The sequence below is a fragment of the Protopterus annectens genome, chromosome 2.part1 (genome assembly GCF_019279795.1).
Source record: "Protopterus annectens isolate FY-2018-M chromosome 2.part1, PAN1.0, whole genome shotgun sequence".
Lineage (NCBI taxonomy): Eukaryota > Metazoa > Chordata > Ceratodontiformes > Protopteridae > Protopterus > Protopterus annectens.
Genome location: NC_056729.1, coordinates 210,417,871 through 210,437,776, shown reverse-complemented (window position 1 = coordinate 210,437,776; position 19,906 = coordinate 210,417,871). Strand labels below are relative to the sequence as shown.

Below are 19,906 nucleotides of genomic sequence, written 5' to 3'. Positions count from 1 at the left end.
AATCCCCAAATGATATGGATATTCTACAAAAGGGCATTACAGAAACAGATGCTTGGTGCCAGAGCCATGGGCTCAAGCTTAATGCCAAGAAATGTATTGTTATCCCCTTTGGAAAAAAACATGTACCCATGAATTACCACATAGGTGGCAGTACACTAAACACCGAAAGTGTGATGAGAGACTTAGAGACACAGGTGGACAGTGGTCTCACCTTCGATAACTGCATCGCCACAACAGTCAGGAAATCCTTCTATGTGGCACACCTCATCACTAAGAGCTTTTCATCCAGAAAAAAGGGAGGTCATTGTCCCATTGTACTCATCCCTCATTAGACCCATTATAGAGTACAACGCCCCCTTTGGTATGTACCTCACAAGACATCTGCAACAGCTGGAAAGGCCGCAGAAATACCTCACTAAAAGGTTCACAGGCCTAAAGCAGATGCCCTATGCTGACCGTCTAAAAAAACCCCAGCTATACTTTGTGACATATCGTCTACTCAGAGGCGATTTCTGCTTAACATACAAGGCCATGTCAAACCCTGAGCTGTTGGACATGCTCCACTTAAAGAAATCCCAATCCCTCAGAGTCACACACTCCAGGGATCTAAACCTTGTCATTACAGTGAACAAAACATGCTGGAGGGATAGGTTCCTGACCCAGAGACTCCCCATACTCTGGAATAGACTACCCATACATGTCAAGCAGATTGCCTCCGTGGCCCTCTTCAAAAGGAACCTTGACAATTGGATGGGAGATAGGAAATTCACCCCAGGGATCACGTCAGTCGCCCTGCTAGACAGGGGTCCAAGGAAGTAAATATTGTGGGAAGAAATATCCGGGGAATTGTTTGGCTAGGCTTGTATAGGCCGTAGGGCCAGTAGCCTAGTACCAACCTATGAACCTATAAACTATATCAGAAGTGACAGCAAGAAATTGTGCTTCCCTCCTACATCCGTAAAACAAACAAATCAAGCCCTTTTGTTCTGTACAATAAATTCTAGTATCCACTGAACTGTATAGAACAGACTACTCTGGGCTCACCCATGGCTTACACAAGTTATTATGGTGCATAAAGTCTGCCAGAGAAGTTTATAAAACTGTATAAATTGTTTTATTGCATTGCATCTCATAATTAGCCATATTGTCTTTAGAGCAACATTGAAGCCCAGCTTCCAGTTGCCATGACACCAAGGAGGTATCTTACTGTCTTTTCAGTGCTACCCCACAATGTTGTAGCCTTACAGTAGCTTTCTTGAGAACTTGTAAATATCTTTTTGATTATCATCATAGGTAATACCCCAGAGCTAACATATGATTATCAAAGAGCCCCCTTAAAAAATAGTATCTCAGTCACATTATTAGATCAATTATTTTATTATCCAGTAAACATCTTACTAAGCAAGTGCATTTTTTTAGTATTTCTTTTTGCTATACCTGTTTTTCTTTTGTCCATTGTTTTTGCACTTGAGCCCATACCTTCCTTCCATAAAGAATACAATTAAACTAGATTACAGTTTTTTTTCTCCATAGTGGCATTGTAATAAATTCACTGTGTGCCATCTGACAGAAGAAGTGAAAACTCAGTTTTGTTATGCCAGGCCTAGTGTTCCCACACAGTAACAATAAGTGCACCTTAACAATTGACCAGACATTTATATTTTAGATTGACATTACGAAACAATAACCATAAGGAACAGAATAGTATCAAAAAACTAACAATGCATAGCTTTTAGTGCATAACATACATTGCAATTCATTATAAGATGGCTAACCATGATCATACCAGCTTATTCATTACTAATGCAAGGTTTTCCTTCTTGCAGATGGTTGGGCATTCGAGTTGAATTTGTTGGAAACTGTGTTGTACTTTTTGCAGCTCTTTTTGCAGTAATTGGCAAGGACAGTCTCAATGCAGGAATTGTTGGGCTCTCGGTCTCCTATGCACTACAGGTAATTATATGTCTAATTTGTACACATACAATGAATGCAGTTCATTCGTAAAGCATTTTGATTTGTTAGAAATACGTATTTGTTGAAGTTGTATGAATCTGATTTGGTCATTTTTTTAAATGTTTTTACTTAATTAGGTCACAATGTCCTTGAACTGGATGGTCCGAATGACATCTGATTTAGAAACTAACATTGTGGCTGTTGAAAGGGTGAAGGAGTATGCTGAAACAGAAACAGAGGTATGGGATATTGGAGACACTGTTCAGAAAACAAATTTACATAGTCTTCTCTGCACTTTTTTTTAATAATCAGTAAAACAACTTTGTGAGTAAAATTGCACGAAGTATAGGGATCATAAAAGGGTACATGTGCATTTAACATTCAGATGGTAATTTTTAATGCTAAGCAAAGTTACTTTACTAGAAAAGTATAAAGAATTAAAGGTTTGCATTCTTAGTAAAGCATTAATTTGGCATATCGACAAATATTTGTCGGGGGTCGTGGGATCTTAAGCCTGGAAACTGGCAGTTAGCACATAAAACTAAAGCTCTGATATGTGAATAAACTGATTTCTGTGCCAAGGATAAAAGATTTGAATCCTTCTACCATCATTTTCTTTTTGTGTGTCCTTAGTCAGAAAATGCTTTGGAGTAGTTGGGAATTTAGGCTAGACTCCTTAGTGGTCTCCTAGACTGCATGCCTTGGAGTTGCCTATGAACCTAGGAAACCATCTGTCTTCCTGTCTGTTGTCAGAAAGATCTTTAACAAGCTTATCTTTTGCCTAGTTTGGAGGTGTAATCACAGCACTTCATGCACTAAAATGAAATGTAGTGAAAATTAACAAATGTTATGTGCATGAGTGGAAAACATGTAGAGGAAAGAATGGAAGAAAAAGCAGACATAGGAAGAAGCAGGTAGAAGTGAGAAGAGAAGAATGAAAAATGAAGGAAATGAAAAGAGTGGTGTTGGAGGGAGTAAAGAGATGGAAAGTAGGAGCAGATATAAATCATATTAGCCAGTGAAGCATTGCTGTTATCCATGTAATTAAAATTAAGGACAGTACAGAATTGGAAATGATGCCCAAAGATACTTCAAAATGCCTTTTGTGTGTCAAGTGTAAGTGTTAGCCACAGGTAAGTAAAGCAGTGCTACTTATACCTGCTGACTAATTAAAGTCACAGAAGATATAGTGTGCAAAGCCTGCTAGGTCTTTGTGATTATCCGTTTTGCTTTAAATCAGATTTAAATGCAGCATGAAAAGCTTTTTAATGGATTATGATTAGGATCAGTAGCATAACATGGGTGGGATGAAGGGGCAGCTACCACAGGCACAACATGATGCAGGTGCAATCAAGAAGTCCAATGAAAAAATGCCAGATTCTGATTATTTTTTCCCTTCACTTGAAGAGCTAGTTGGAGGTAGGGGTTTTGGTTGTAGGAAGCCGATTGACATGGATGTACCAATCAGTTTGCTACAGTGGAAGCAGAAGCTGATTTTTTAAATATTTATTTATGTTTGTTTATTTTGCTCTTCACTTGAAGAGCTGAAGGTATGGGCATTATTATCAGGAATGGGCACCAAGTAAAAGATGAGCCAGTTAGGGCTCTGATTAGGAGAAGTACACCATTTCATCATAATAGTACCAAAACAGTCTAAGAAGCCAGTGCTTATAGCACTATATTTATAACTGAATACAGACACTTGCCATCTCATTTATTGTGTCTAGGCTGTGCCACATAATGGAAACAGTAAGTACATTGTGAGTAAGACAGAATGGAAAACAACATCACTTCAGTATGGTAGTCCAGGTCATTTTGGGGTAATTCATTCACTCATTCATTCATAAATTCATTATTTGATTACCTGCTTAATCCATTACAGGGTCATGAGAAATAGAGCTGAAGCCTCTGTGACGATAGGAGGTACTGCCAGCCATGCCAGAAGTAGGGAAGTAGATGTATGACGTGTGCCAACACAGCTAGCTGGAATTTTGTAAATAATTACATCTGATTTGTATATCAAACTGATTTGTACAGATGCTTGTGTTGAAAATGTATTTGTGAGATTTGCATATGTTAAAATGTATCAACAGTGCACCCTTCTAGAATGAAAAGAAAGTACCTGTATTATTGTAACTGAACTAAATGTGTTTGTTTTAATAGAGGACACTGGGACACCAAAGGTTAACCAGCTAGCTTACTTTAAGAAAAATAAGGGAAATGTAAATGAGCTGTTAAACCATTAAAATGTTACCCCACAGTGCTGAATAGGACCAGATATGATGGGTCTGGAAGAAGACTTTGTTCATTAGCTCAATAAAAAGAGGGGAAGCCCCAGGCACTGCCATAAACATTTAGATGTGTATTGTAGCTGCCTATGCTAAATTTCTGCCTCCTCTTCAAAGGGGGATACTGTGAGAGCCTAGAGTCAAATGACCAGATAAGGTTATTCTGCAAGCTATCTTGGATATTATATTTTACAGGGAATAATCTCTCAGGACTGAGTATTCTGTTTTGGGGAGCCTGACTAGAAAGACTGCTCACATATTTCATTGTGCCTTGCCCTATCAAGTAAGTTATTAGGGAATAGTAATCCTCCTAGACTCAGTCAGAAATATAGTGATTAGTTTCAATATTGTTTTTCTTTATTTGTATTTGTCTGTCCTTCAGTATTATTTTCAATATTCCTGTGATTTAAACTCTGTGGTTTACTGTGAATATATATTCAGTATTTTCTTGTGCTTTTATTATTTATTATTAAATATATTTAAAACTTTTATTGTGGCTGGTCCATGTGGAAAGTATTTAACCTTTGAGAGTGCTTATTTTTATTGGATAACACTGTGTGGGCCACTCCAGAAGGCCTAGCTGTTTTGATCAACTACTACCATTTGTATTAATATTAATATTACACAGTATAATTGGACACCTTTTGTTAAGGACTTAGAGTAGCTGATTGTGGAGTGTCTGGTGGCAGTGATAACTGCCTTATACTCTGGGTAGAAGGGGAAACAGCAGGTAAATATGTGCCAGCTTTTCCCAGGTGTGTGTGTGTGTGTGTGTGTGTGTGTGTGTGTGTGTGTGTGTGTGTGTGTGTGTGTCAGCTACATGGAGCAGGGAGACTGAGCACTGGGCTTACAGAGAAGGTGCTGGAGGCCTTGGCTTGGACACTTGGCTGAGGACCTAACCCTACAGCTGTACCAGCGGGGATTCCTATTGAGGACCTGGAGGAAGACAGATAAAGAGATCCAGACACTACAATTGTGTACACGTACCATACATGTAGATGTTCCAGTGTATTCACTGTTGCAGTCATCACCTGTGGATTATCCCTGCTGTCGTAGCCCTCGGCCGGCCTGAATACCAGAGTCAATGTTTTTCTGCATCGGCTGCTGAAGCTTGCTGACTGACTTCAGGTTGTCAGTGCTATAAAGCAAGACAGCCAATGCCATTACATCAGTTTTTCTTGCCCTAACCAGTCAGAAGACCAAGTAAATATGGTAAAGTTGTCCTAGTGGCTAAAAGCCACCCTGGGAAGCTTATGTCTCCCTAAAGAAAGAAGATATAAGGGAAGGAGTGAGAGAAACCAGGACTGCAGCAGTGAATACACTCGAACATCTACATTTATGGTAAGTGTACTCAACTGTACTATGTTCTTCATGTTTCAATGTTGCAGTGGTCACCTGTGGGAGGATTCCCAAAGCTGAGGAGAGGGGTGGTAGGATTAGTAAGAGACCTAAGAATGGGTCAGCAAGCCCTGCAGAACTCAGAGGCAAACCCTGCCCTAGCCTTAGAAAATAGAGGTAGGTGGTAATGCTTGGTAAAGGTATAGACAGAATTCCAGGTGGCAGCTTCCAGGATGTCCCTGGTGGGAACTACTCTGAGGAATAGACTTGAGGGGGGGGGGTTCCATGTAATTTGTAGCAGAACTGGATACAGTGTGACATCCATTTGGAAATGGTTTGCTTGGAAATGGGCTTCCCCTCTGCCCCTAGAGCAAAGCTGACAAGTAGTTGGTCTTTTTTCCTGAAGGGTTTAGTACAGTCCAGATATTATCTGAGCTGTCTCTGCATGTCTAGTGAATGCAAAATTCTTTCCCCTTTGTTTTGAGGCTTAGGAGAGAAGGTGGGTAGATGTATGGCCTGGTTAAGAGTCACATTAGATACCACCTTGGGCATAAAGGAGGGATTAGTCCTCAGGGAGACCCTGTCTACATGAAAATTGATGAAAGGCTCAATGGCCATTAGTGCCTGAAGTTCTGAAACCCTTCTGGCTTAGATGATAGCTAGGAGAAAAGTAGTCTTCCAGGAGAAGTATCTTAGTTCTGCTGAAGCAGCAGGTTCAAAGGGTGGTAAGGTTAGTTTTTCCAAAACATAATTCAGGTCCCAGGCTGGCCTGGGTGGCCTTCTGGGAGGTTTGATATTAGAAGCCCCTCTGACGAATTATTTAATCAAAGGATGGGAGAACAAGGGCTGATCTGTATCAGAATGAGCTGAAATAGCTGAGGTGTGGATTTTAATAGAAGAGAAGGAGAGGCCACTATTAAGTAGCTCCGCTAGGTAGTCCAGGATAAGGGGGGTGGAAGGTTGTGAGGTATTGCCCCCTCTGGACTGGCTCCAGGAGTAGAATCTTTTCCACTTTCCTGCATAAGATTTTCTGTTGCTGGGCCTTCTGGCCTCTGTGATAATGTCTAGGACCTGCCTTTAGAGTATTAGCCATGCTGATAGTTTGAGAGTCTGCAAGTCTGGGTGCAGTATCCCCCCCCCTGACCTGAGTCAAGAGGTTTGAGATCAGGGTAAGCTGCCTGGGAGGCTGTAATGTCAGGCTGTGCAGTAAGGGGTAACAATGTTGTCTGGGCCAATCTGGAGCAATGAGGATGGCCTTTGGTCTCTCCTCCCTTATTTTGATCAGTACCATGGGAATAAGAGGCAGGGGAGGAAATGCTTACACAAAGTGGGAGTTCCAAGAGAAGGCTAAGGCATCCACCTTCCACACTAGGTGGTGATACTCCCTGGCACAGATTTTTTTTCAGCTGATGGTTGAGATGCAAAGCAAAGAAATACCCCACTCCTGAGTGATTTGTAAAAAGATTTTTCTGTGGAGCTGCCATTTGTGGGGCTCCAGTAAGTTTCTGCTTAAGTGGTCTGCCAGGGTGTTGTTGATACCTGGTAGGTATTGGGCTATTAGGTGTAATACCATGGAAGAGGCTGTCAGCCAGAGGTTCATGGGTAGCCTGCACAGAGGGTAAGATTGGGTCCCTCCCTGTTTTTTGATGTACCACATTAATGTGGTATTGTCTGTTTTGATAAGGAGAACCCCTGGCTTGAGATGGGGCTTGAAGAATGTCAGAGCCTTTTGTACTGCCATAATTTCCTTCTGGTTGATGTGTAAGGGAAGGTGCTGGGCATCCCAAACACATTGAGTGCACCTGCCTTCTAGGTGTGTGCCCCAAACAATGTCTGAGGCATCGGTGGTAATGGTCTGCCTGGTTGGGCGGAGGGTGAAGGAAAGACCCTTGTTCTTGGCACAAGTCCCTGCCCACCAGAGAAACCCAGCCCTGATACAGGGGATCAGAGGGAGAGAGGTCTCTAGAGGTTGAGAGTGCTGACACAAAAGGTTCTTTAGATACCACTGAAGTTTTCTCATGTGAAGCCTGGCCAGAGGAATTAGAAGGATGCAAGATGCCATGTACCTCAAGGCTTGCAGAAACTTCCTCGCTGTGAGGTGACTTCTGGAAAACAGCTGTGTGAAGTATAGAGGCAGGAAGCTCTGCTTTTCTAGGGATAAGAAGGTCATTTGGGATGCTGTGTCCAGCAGTGCTCCCAAGAAAATGATCTTCCTGGAGGGTTTTTGCTTTGATTTCTTTTCATTGATGGTGTACCCTAAGGAGGTTAGGAGGGTTTTGATAAAGAGGAGGTCCTTGAGTAGCTTTTCTTTGCATTCTGCCGGAATGAGACACTCATCCAGATAAGGGTAAATCTGTATATTTTTCTGTCTGTAAAAGGCTATGGCCAGGGGTAAGCATTTGGTGAATACCCTGGGAGCAGTAGATAAGCCAAAGAGTAGCACAGAGAACTGAAAGTGTTGTGAGCCTGCTCTGAAGCGAAGGAATTTCCTGCAGGATTCCCTTATGGGGATGTGGAGGTAGGCATCTTTTAGATCTAGGGTAACTAACCAGGCATTTTTTGTCAGCATAGGCAGCAACTGCTTGCAAAATTAGCATTTTGAATTTGGGGACCACTGGGGAGGTGTTCAGAATGGATAGATCCAGAATGGGGTACTAAGTGCCCTCTTTTCTGGAAACAAGGAATAGCCTGGAATAAAAGCCTTTGCCTGTTTGATTTGAGGGGACAGGTTCTACTGCCCCTTGGGATATGACAGTTTAGACTTGTTTCAATGCCTCTGCCCACTGATTTTGAGATAACTCTGGGTACCCTCTTGGAATTGGGAGTTTGTGGAAGGAGAATTTCTATCCCTGAAAATGATCTTTAAGACCCATTGGTCCTTTGTTACAGAAATCCAATTTTCTTTGCAAAGGGAGAGCCTTCCTCCTAGTTTATGGTGAGTGAAAAGAGGGCAAAGGGGGGAGTGGGAGTCATTGAGAGTTTTTGCCATTGAAGGATGGCTTAGAACTCCCTGCCTTTGGAGTGGAAGTGGTCCACTGTTTAGTTCTCTGCTGTCCCTGGGATAGGGGCCTGGGTAGTCTATCCCTGTGGGGCTTACCTTGCCCCTGTCTGCTAGGTGCAGGAAAGGACCAGTGTTTTGAGGGAAAATTACTGCTGAACCTAGGAGGTTGTACCTGAAAGAAATCTTTTACTGTTTCCCTATATTTTGCTTTGTCTTCCATCTTTTTAAGCACCTCTTCTGCTTTTACTCCAAACAAGCGGTCCTTATCCAAGGGTGCATCAATTAATTTAGATTTGACATGATCAGGAAGAGGTTGTTCCTTCAACCATACATGTCTCCTAATGACAGATCCTGACACTGCTGCCCTGCTTGAGGCTTCTAGGGCATCATATCCACAGTGTAATGAGTGTTTGGCCACTTGACAAGTAGAGTGCAGTAAATCTGCTAACTCTTTCAAATTGGCACAGTCAGGAAAGGTTGAAATCTTTTACTTTAATAGTTCCAAAGTGTGTTGTTGATTTTTAACATGTGAAACTGACAGTTGAGTGCTCTGACAGCTAAGGTTGCAGAGGTGAATACTTGTTTACCCCATCTGTCCAGAGCTCTGGAATCCTTGCCAGAAGGAATATGATTATTTGCAGAACTAGCCTTAGCTCCTTTTGGTCCCTGTGTAATGACCTCTGGGTCTGCAGCAGGATTTCTGTACAGATATTTGTGAGAATCCTGTACTCTGTAATACCTGTCAGATTTACTTGGAGCAGGTGGGAGGGGATCAGGAGCTAAGCTGGATTCATGGAAGACATCATCCACCACCTCTAGAATAGGAGGGATGGCCAAGGGTCTGTGCTGGGGCAGGTCTAGAAACTCTCTTAGTCTTTTCTTAGACTGAGGGAAGTCCTGGGATTCCCAATGGAAATGTTCCCTGAGGGTATGAAGGGTTTCCTCAAAGGAAAGAGCTTCTGGTGGGGAGGCAGAAGGAATGGATTCCTCTGCATTGGAATCCTCATAAGCAGTCAGAGGTTGTTCCTCTTCAAAATCTGAATAATCAGACTCCTCAGAATCCTGTTCTGTCAGTATTTCAGGAGAAGGGTCTCTTTTCCTTTTAGAAGTTGTGGCCTGACTACCCCTGATGAGGGCAATAAGATCTTCCGCCATTTTAAGCATTTGAGCTTGGGCTGGTGGAGCAGGAGTAAGATGGTGGCTAGAGGTAGATTTCCTAGGAGTGGCCTTGCTTCTAGGCCTAAGAGTATCCATCGGTCTTGAGAGAAATGGTTGTCGGATGGGAAGATGTCGTTTTTTTTCTAGATTCTGTAGTGCAAAAAGTCTCCTCTGAAGCTGGTGCCTGTATCGCGGCTCCGGACCCAGCCAAGGCAAAGACAACCAAAAGCTCGGAAGATGAAGAAGATTTATGCTGCATACTGGACTCTGAAAGGGTCTCAGTAGAGGCCTGTGAAGGGATCATATCGGGCATCAGGGGCTGCAAAGGCGCCTCACTGAATTCTGGAGAACTGACGACCTGCTTAGCGGTAGAGTCGCTGGAAGGCCAAGCCTTGTGTGGTCTGTATCTATCTTTATCTTTACATTTTTTTGGAATGTCTATGGATTGTTGGCTGACAGACACCATTTCAGAATGTGAAGATAGAAGAAGAGGGCACAGAACCGGCAATGGGGGACGTCGTGGTCTGGGCCTAAACAAGTGACGCAGTATGAATGGAAGTCTCGGTGTGGGATTTGCTTTCCACAGGCGAGACAATTGTTAACTTTTTCGGACATCGGTTAGTGCAAGAAAAAAGGATCCCCAGCGGGGTACTTAGCTTTAGACATTTTCAGCTGTAATTCAGACTCTGGTAGCAACCGACCAGCACACTTGCGAACTGCTTCTACTACGGGCTCCATGGCAAGAAAGACTGATGTAATGGCATTGGCTGGCCTTGCTTTATAGTACTGATGACCTGACGTCAGTCAGCAAGTGTCAGCAGCCGATGCAGAAAAACATTGACTCTGGTATTCGGGCCGGCTGAGGGCTACCACAGCAGGGATAACACACAGGTGATGACTGCAACAGTGAAACATGAAGAACATCCTGTGTTCCCAATGTGCTCTTAAGGGAAATTGTGTTTGATGCAGAGAGGTCTGCATCTGGAAATACTGTGTGTGTCAATTTGCATTCCAAGTGTATGTCCCTCTCCAGTGTCAGTGTTGAAGATTCAGGCTCCTTGATTACTGGTCAAGCATGGAGATGTCACAGCTTGTACAATAATGGTTTGGGAACAAAGCTGACAATCTGATCCTAAACAAGGTACCAACCCAATGCAGATTGTATATACAAACAGAAATGGCATGCACACCTTCTGGCATTTGAGGATGCTACTAATTCAGCTACAGCTTGTCTGTGCGATGTAGGAACAAACTGAAGCATCCAGCACAAAACTACATGTAAAAAGGGAGTTCATGCAGACTTTGTATAGTAGGCACCCCAGCCAAGAACTGAACTGGGGAACCAAGTTCTGTGAGACAGCATTGCTAATCACTGCATCATTGGATTACCTGGGGTATAACAAATTATAAATAATTCTAGACAAATAATACTCAGGAATATGAGTTTTAAGGTGTACCCTTAGAGTGCAACTTACACTTTTATTACTACACAGAAACGGGAAGATATGATAAAATGTGTATATTTATTTTGGGGGAAGAATTTTCCTTTAATGTATTTATGAATGGAGAAAAGAAGGTTGGTCCCAGTATTGATTTCTGAGGCACTCCCAATGAAGGAACTTCTGAAATTTATTATGTCTTACCTGAATATTCAGTGGATGAACATAACGTATGAAACATGCTATGTATCTCTTTGAAAAGTGTTGAAGTGAGGGTCTGTTGGTTACCAGTGAATAGCCAGCTATTCTAAAGATGTTTGAGCTCCGCAAAAATGGTACCAGCGAAGAGTCCTTTATCCTTATTCTCTGTCTTTCTCTCTAGGTGCCATCAACTTAGGTTCAAGTCTTAGTGACTTGATGAATTAAAGATCCATAAAGAAATCAGTTCCACGCTAGTCCTCTTATCCATATTAGAGATTGAATAATCTGCTGTAGTGCAGACTGCTGTTAACAGTGACTTAAGAGGCCAGTTTTAAATTCTGCAAGCTGAGTGTGGTCTAGTTTTCTGAAACTGTTGTAGGTGGCTCTTCATTTGGCATAGGTTCAAATACGGAGGGGACAGTATTGTTAAGTATTATAGGAAAATAGATCATAGCTGACTTCTAAGGCAAGGTAATAAGCCTGATGAAAGTGAAATGCTGAAAATATATGCCAGTCATTAGAGTATGAGTAACATTTTTTTTAAATTAGGAAGAATTGGTGATCCATTTCATTATTTTGGAAGTTCTGTCTGGTAAAGAGATTCGATTTGAGGTAGACTTTATTTGGAGAGTTAATTATGATGTAAACTTCATTAGAACAGATGTGAAGTATGGGTTCTTTGTGAGTTTGTGGAAGTAGAGTTTTGTTGTTAGGGGTGGCACAAATATTCCTTTAGGGTATATTTTAAGCAGTTTTATTAAATGTATACATACATTTATATAAAAGTAAAAAAAAATATGTTCACAGTTACAAAATTATACATCTCATAAATTCTTTTATACAATTGTCATCAATCCAAAATTACATAAATTGATAATTTCCTGCCTTCCCCAAAACCTCCCTTCTCTTCCAAAATATCATTCTGCATGTATTGTTCTGACAGTGTCCATTTTTTTTCTATGTAATTTGTTCCTACCCTTTTCTAAAAGATCCCATTTCCAATTCTTTTATCTCTGCTGCACTATTTGCAACTTCAAATATAGATGGTTTTGAGATGGATTTCTATTTTCTAGTAATTGATTTTTGGCAACCATCAGAATTAAAGGTATCATTGTGTTGATGGATAATAGCATACCTACATTTATTTTTGTTCATGTTATCGAGTCTCCAACTAAAGGTTTTAATAATGCCTACTATGATATTGGCTTGCTTAGCAAAACAGTTTGCTTCATATATAAAGAGGGATTGCTTTTGCCATTTTCAAGACTGCACCTAATTGTAAATAAATTATCATAATATTTTGGTGGAGTAGAATGTTTTCAGCTTTTCTATGTAGTGAAAATACATCTTTGTTTTCTAAATATGTTGTTAATAATGGGGGACAAGCTATTTTGTATATTTTGTGTATTCAGTAAATGCCAATGAGCTACTTTAATGAAACATTTATAGTGGTTATGGGGTATAATGAGATATATCCAATGATGGGCCAAAGAGTAGTCCTTAATAAGAGTGAATAAAGTGTAATTATAGCAACATAATATGGTAGTGATCATTTGCTGTCTTTAGCAATAATACACAATTTTGTGCACTAAACACTGGAGTTAATCAGGATCATTTGTAATAGAAAATCACTACCATTTCCTGAGTTAGATCCAGTAGGACTGATACAGTTTGTGACAAGTTATGCCCAATAATAGAGTTTATTAGCTGATTTTGGAGGGGATTAGATCATTTAAGTTTAGCATTCCTATTTGGGTTGATCAAGGGAAAGTTATAAAGAGACAATAATCCATTTTAAGCTACAATAGAAATACAATATTGATGTACTTTTGTGGCTAATTCTATGTCTGTGATACCAACCACTTTGAGGAACTGTCATCTTGTGAGTTTGAAAATGCAAGCATTAGTTGATAATTCTTTTTTAAACAGAACCATGGACCATCCATGTGTATATATCCCTAGCAGATCACTGCTGAGTATATGATATGATGTTAAATTAATGGTGTTAGACGATGGTCTGCTTTAACAAAGTGTCAGACAGAGTGAATATGTCTACCTTCTCATGAGAAAGCACACATTTTCTAAAGGATTGATGGTTGAATATCACACCTTATTCATTTTGTTCTTTTTTTCCTGAGTCCTTCTGGAGTAGCATTTTTAGAAATTAGGGAAATCATGGTACAGGGATGCCTCTGTAAATATGTCATTAAAGTTGTTGTTTTTTTTTAACTTACTGGTTATTAACAAGGGTTGTACAATATGATCAGTAAGTTGGGCTTAGACCTGACTTTGATGGTCTCATGTAGATGCACAGAAAAAAATACTATATGCCAGTAATGCTAATTTGCTCTACTAACCTTCCCGTTATCATTACATTACACTTCTGACATGCAAAAACTATAGCTTGTTATTAACAAGATTTGCTGATTTATTTTACTCACTGACCCTCACAGTTAGCACTGTGACTTACTTAAACGTTTTAAATGGCTACCTATATAAAGCAGAGCTATTCTTCTTCAAAGCTCCATTTTGAAAATCGTTATTCAGGGCCAGTGTCTACCCTTAAAATCTAAACTACAAATAAGGCAATAAACTTACACCTTAAGAAAAGCAATGAAGAAAATATCTCCTTTGTTTTAAAACCACCATTGCTGAAAAGGCCTTCTCTAAAACATTCACCTTCCTACGGAATGGTCTCCATCCTGAAGTCAACCAACAAAAAAAAAACTTGCAGCTCTTGAAGCTCTTCAAAACAAAACTAAAGAGTTACCTAGTAAAGAATGCAGTTTACTCCTATCTTGACAGTGGCTACATTTTTGTCATCCAACTGCCACCACCTAAGGACTATTATTTTATAGGTTTATTTCAATATTGCACAAATCTGTTTTTGTTTATTTGACTAACTTATTGTTAACTTTGTACATATGTTAAGATTATTTTGAATTTCTTGTGCTTTTTGTCATTGTTAAAAAGGATCTGCTGAAAAGCCAGCTTATCAAACTGCAGTAAATACTTGCACAAGGCTTGAATCAGGTCCTGTGACTACAAAATGGACACCACATATGTTAACCCTCTTTTACAATGTCTCTAGAGAATAGTTCAGGATTGTGTTTTAAGGCTAAACATTAGAAATTTTGGTTGTGTACCTCAAACTTAGAAAAGTAATATTTAAATGTGACCCTAACCAACTTTTGTGCGGATGTTATCAGTTATGTATCACTGATGCATAAAAATTATCTGTTGCAGCCTATATATTTTCTCTAAACTGACACATGTAAAAAGAAGCCTTGCATTTGAAACGCTGTACAAATGAAAGTAAACATTTATTTTTCTGAAAGTGTAATTGTGTCTGTAAACTCTAAATCAGTCTGAAAACTAAAAAGTTTATAGTGTTGGGCAGTAGAGGGTAGTAATGCACAAAGAATTGCAGAGCATGTATTAAACGTTATATTATGGTAACTCGGCACGTTAAAATCAACTACCAATCATTAGCGGACCGGAGTTCCACTGTGGCGACCCCTAACCGGGAAAAGCCGAAAGACACAAAATATGAATAAGATAGTGGCAGCAAGATATCAGTATAATTAGTCGTATAATCTCGTCATCATATTATCTATAGCACAGAGCTTAGTCACAGCCAGGGATATAGCAGGAATGATTAATTAAACCTTGGTCATATCGAAATCATAAAGCAACTAGTGATGTTCATTGAACTTACACAACAGTACTGCCCAGCAGAATGGTATTTAATAATAGTGACTGAAATACTGAGAGTCTCCCAATCAGTAATATTGCTGCATGTCAGAATGACAACCTGCTACAAGCAGGAAACATCACAGACACTCTGCAATTAATCAGTAGTGATGCTGTAGGAAAGAATGGCTACATACTGCTACATGGTATTAGTGGAGAGGAAAATAGCTGCCATTTGCTACTGTTCACCTAGTTCACTGTATTGTACTGTATAGAGAAGTGCTGTGCAAAGCATAGCATAATTATGTCTGGGCTCACAGCATCCATGATATGGTCACCCCCTTAAACAATGATCAATGTGTAGTGAACAAACCTAAATCATAGCAGAACTATTAAGGAAATTATGTGTGATAACTGGAAGATATGTAAAGGCAATGTCAACCTTGTTATATAACCATAAATAAAAAACAAAGCTATCAGCCAGATGTGTTTTCTCTATGTTAATAGTGATACCAAAAACAAATAGCATTCCCGCATTTCATTCTGTGCTGTAGGCATGACATAACTCAGGGATAGATTTTCTGTTGTTTTACCAGTGTCTCTTTGTTGGCCAAAATGTACCACTCAATAAGTAGTACCTCACTAGTAAAAGACATTCAATGGCTCATAAATGGTATTACTGAAGATATGAATGCTACCAAAATACTATATGCCATATTTGCATAATACAGCTGTTAAAACAACTTGGATTGCTGTCAGTCGGAATCGTGACACAATTCATCTTGACATCATCATGGAATAGTACAGCTGTTGGGTAGGTTATCCGGCCCCTTGTCAGTGGTATCATCACAGGCCTGAATAATACAATGTATGAGGACCACAATTGAAAGACACACATTCTTTCATTAGTTTTATCATCAGTAGCAGCACCTTAGATAAGATTGCTATACAAATATCTCTGTGATTTTTCATATATTTGTAAGTTGTTCAAATATTCTGTTTGACTTTTTGTCTTTGTGTCTCTGCTGAAAAAGTGACTTTGGTATACTGGGACTTACCTGGTCATTGTAGGAAGTAAATAAATTAATTAAATAAGATAGGTAGGTAGGTAGCTGGATGGATGGCTTCACAGCATGACGAGCTGTAGTCATTAAGCTGATCCCTGCCATAAGCCTGCAATTCTTCACTTACAGATTTAGTTTGGGCTGTGCTCCACCCCTTGAGGTGTGCCATTTTCAACTGTCAGATCATTGATGCCACTCAGGATAACGTAGACTGTAAAACTTATAAAAGGTAAGTGAGCTGTAATAAGTGCAGGGCATGCTTAGCCTTTAGAAGTTTAATTCCAGTTCATTTACTCAGCATAATAGTTTTATTGTTGGTCATTGTGTTGTAAACTATTCTGCAATTCGAAAACTGAAGTGGCAAATCCAGTTTATCTTTTGGCATTTATCTTTGTTTTAGATAAAAGGCAAAATCTGCCGCTCCACAAGTTGACACTGTAATTCCGTGAATAAAAAGTCAAGTAAACTAAAGAGAAAAAGCGAAGTAAGGATAAAATTCCAAAATTTAATTCCAATGGTTGTGCACAAACGGATGAGCGCTTTCACTATAATAGCTTCTTCAGATCCTTCTACGGTAGAAGGATCTGAAGAAGCTATTATAGTGAAAGCGCTCATCCATTTGTGCACAACCATTGGAATTAAATTTTGGAATTTTATCCTTACTTTCGCTGTATTCCGTTTCTTCTCTTTAGTTTACTATCTTTGTTTTAGGGTAATAAATATGTTTTTTCCTTTACATGTTACCACTGGAGTTTTCTACACTGCCTTATGTTTTGCTTATTATATTTTCAAACACATTTTATTTAATAGTTGATGTAAAGTTGTTAAATCTCGCCGTTTATTCTCACTGATGGGTTCGGAGCCGATCCTCGGCTCCGACATGGCCGATAGCAAAGCTCAAGGTTTGCCAGTAGCTTGAGACCAAGCCCCTTATCCCACAATGCACTGCTGGAATTACCTCATATCTAGTTTGCCGCAGCAAGAGAGATCTCGGTGATCCAGCTAGCTCGGACCATTTGTGGGAAAAATAACAGCAAGTTTATAAAAAAAAAAAAAAAAAACTTTTACTTTTTGTTACTAAAATAGTCATGTGTTAATATCAGGTTGTTTATTAATATAATCTATAGTTTAGGTAGTTTTCAACAGTTTAAATAGTTAGTGCTCTGTTGGCTTCTTGGTTTGTGTGGGTCTTTAGCCCTATTTACTCTTATTAGTCTTCTAATAGTCAGGGTTCTTCTCTTAGCCCTATTTTTGTAATCTGTAATTATATTGTTATAGTTTTGTGGATCTTTACAAGTGCGTAAGGACTTTTCTGTCTTACTCTTTTCACTTTACTGTTGATTATTAACTATGTCAGATGAAAAGGAGAAATCCCATCCTAAATCAGGATTCAAAAAATACCCAGATTGTGGGCAGAAAATGTCCGTCACTGATGGACACATTCAATATGTCTACTGTCTGGGGGGCTAAATACCTCCAAGACACTTGCAGCATTTGCCATTCTTTTTCTTCAAGAGTCCTCTTAGAGAGAAGGAGGAAGCTAATAGACAGGGGATTGCTACAGCAATCTTTTCCTGAGGTTTTGAGTAGCCATGAGGGTACTAGCTCGTCCTCCAAATCTTCAAAATCCAGATCTTCAGACAAAGTGACAAAAAAGGCAAAAATTTCAGAAGGAGGGTCATCGGTTCCACAGACCTCAGAACCAAGTGTACCTTTGATTCAGAGCCAGCTCTCGGTTTTGGAGCCGGTCTCTGAAGATTCTTCTTCCCCTCTGCTCCAGTCATTCAGCTAAGTCCTCAGTCAGCCTTTCAGATTTGGACATGGATCGGCTAGTGCAGAAGCTTTTACAGGCACCAGGACTTGCCAAATTGTTGTCGGCCCCGACCAGCTCGTCAGTGCCGAAGACCATGGAACCGGATTTGTCTACTCCTTCTCCTTGCCGTACTGGACTTTCGGAGCCAAAGGAAACTGAACCGATGGTTGTCGAACCTTTGTTGCCAATACCCACACCGATGTTATCGGCTCCATCTACTAGGATGCCCTCGGCGCCGACCGAGGACTCTAGGAGCTGACGCTCTCCCATCGGGTCCGGGGAGGATAGTCCAACCGATTTGTCGGTGTCAACTCTTCCTCTTGGGGCTTTGGCTCAGATGAGCTTGGCTCCTACCTCGGGCTCGGAGCCCAGGGTTTCGGTGCGGGAGGATCGGACGGTACTCTCGGGTCCGTCCACTCCTTCTCGTCGGAGCCATGGTGCCTTCGATGCTATGAGGAGAGTTTTGTCTCCAAAGACAACGTCAGCATCGATTCAGCCTTCCCTCTCCCCTCAAGCTCCTGTGTCTGCTTCTTCATCTACTGGTCCCTCTAAGCATAGAGACCCCAAGCCTCAAGTACCCCCACGGGGCATCCCCTACTCTTCTGAGACCTCCCCAGATCCCCCCACTGAGGAGGTGCCCAGGAAGAGACTGTGCAAGAGGGGGCACTTAGACTCCCCACAGGAGTCTTTGACATCTGACATGGACTTAGATGAATCAGAAGGGTCCCCTCGATCCCCCTCTGAGGATATCTCCTTTGCAAAGATACTAGAGATCCTTAGTCAGAGGGGCGATTGGCAGTCCAAGACCCCTACTGAGGATGAGTCCGTGCACTTGAAGGCTTTTGGGTCTCAACCTTCCACTTCTTGGGTGTCTCTGCCTTAAGACGAGCTCATGGAACTGATTTCTCGTAAGGCGTGGGAGTCACCGGAGGCCATGGAACCTGTTCCTCGTAAGCCCAATAAATTCATGTCTGCCCCAGTGGACAAGCCATTTTTGACAAAGGGAGTACCTGTTGATGCCATGGTGGTAGCTGCAGCCACCAAAAAGGAAGTATCTGAGACATCCACCTCTATCCATCCCCCTAACAGAGATTCTAGGGTCATGGATAGATATGGGAAGTGCATGTTTAGTTCAGTGACTTTTTCTCTGCGATCACTGAACTTACAACCCATTTTATGAGACTACAAAGAGATCTCCTGAAAGAGCTAGGAGATACTCTTCCAGGGTACGGTAGCTGCAAAGGTGGCTGACAAAGTCAACGCCTAGCTCGCTGCCCTAAACTCAGTGGTAAACTCGTCCATGCGTCTCATATCCTATGCAGCTGATAGTTTGAGTAGAGCAGCTAGTTCAGGCATTGCTTTTCGAAGACAAGGCTGGATGCGTCTCAGTTCCTTTGCGGAACACTTTATGTCTTCCTTTATTAATACTCCATTCGATGGCTCATCACTGTTTGTGCCCAAAGTAAAGGAAACTTTAACCAGGTGTGAGCAGGAAGGCAAGACCTTATCTGCCGTTGGAGTCCATTTGTCGACCCCTTCTCGGCCCCACCACAAGGGCCCTGGGGGGGGGGAATGTGGTTCTGAAAAGCACAATGAGCCTTTCAGGACACATATGGAGAAATCCCCTCTAGAGGCAGAGGAGGGGGTTATAACGGAAGATGCCACTCCCGCGGCAGAGGGGGTCCACAGCAACAGGGTGACAGGAGTCAGTTCTCCTGTCAACCCTACCAGCGCCCCTGAAAGGGGGCCCGACTGTTCAGCTCTGGAGGCAGTCGGGGGTTGCTTGTCTTTGTACCCAGAAGCCTGGCTAAACATAACATCAGATACTTGGGTACAAAGCATCATTTCCAGAGGATATTTCATACCGTTCTCTTCCCCTCCCATTCCTGTAAAGAGAATCCCAGATGTTCCACCCAATCTTAGGGAACAAGCAATCATAAAGGTCCACAGATTGCTAG

General features: G+C 41.1%; 1 protein-coding gene across 1 annotated transcript in view; it reads left to right on the top strand.

Annotated features, from left to right (window-relative positions):
• ABCC3 (ATP binding cassette subfamily C member 3) overlaps positions 1-19,906 on the top strand; it is a 1,985,081-nt gene that overhangs the window by 1,811,810 nt on the left and 153,365 nt on the right. The window contains exons 25-26 of the mRNA XM_044062096.1: positions 1,827-1,953; positions 2,091-2,192. Coding sequence (XP_043918031.1) covers positions 1,827-1,953; positions 2,091-2,192 — 229 coding nt within the window. The remainder of the gene's footprint in view (positions 1-1,826; positions 1,954-2,090; positions 2,193-19,906) is intronic.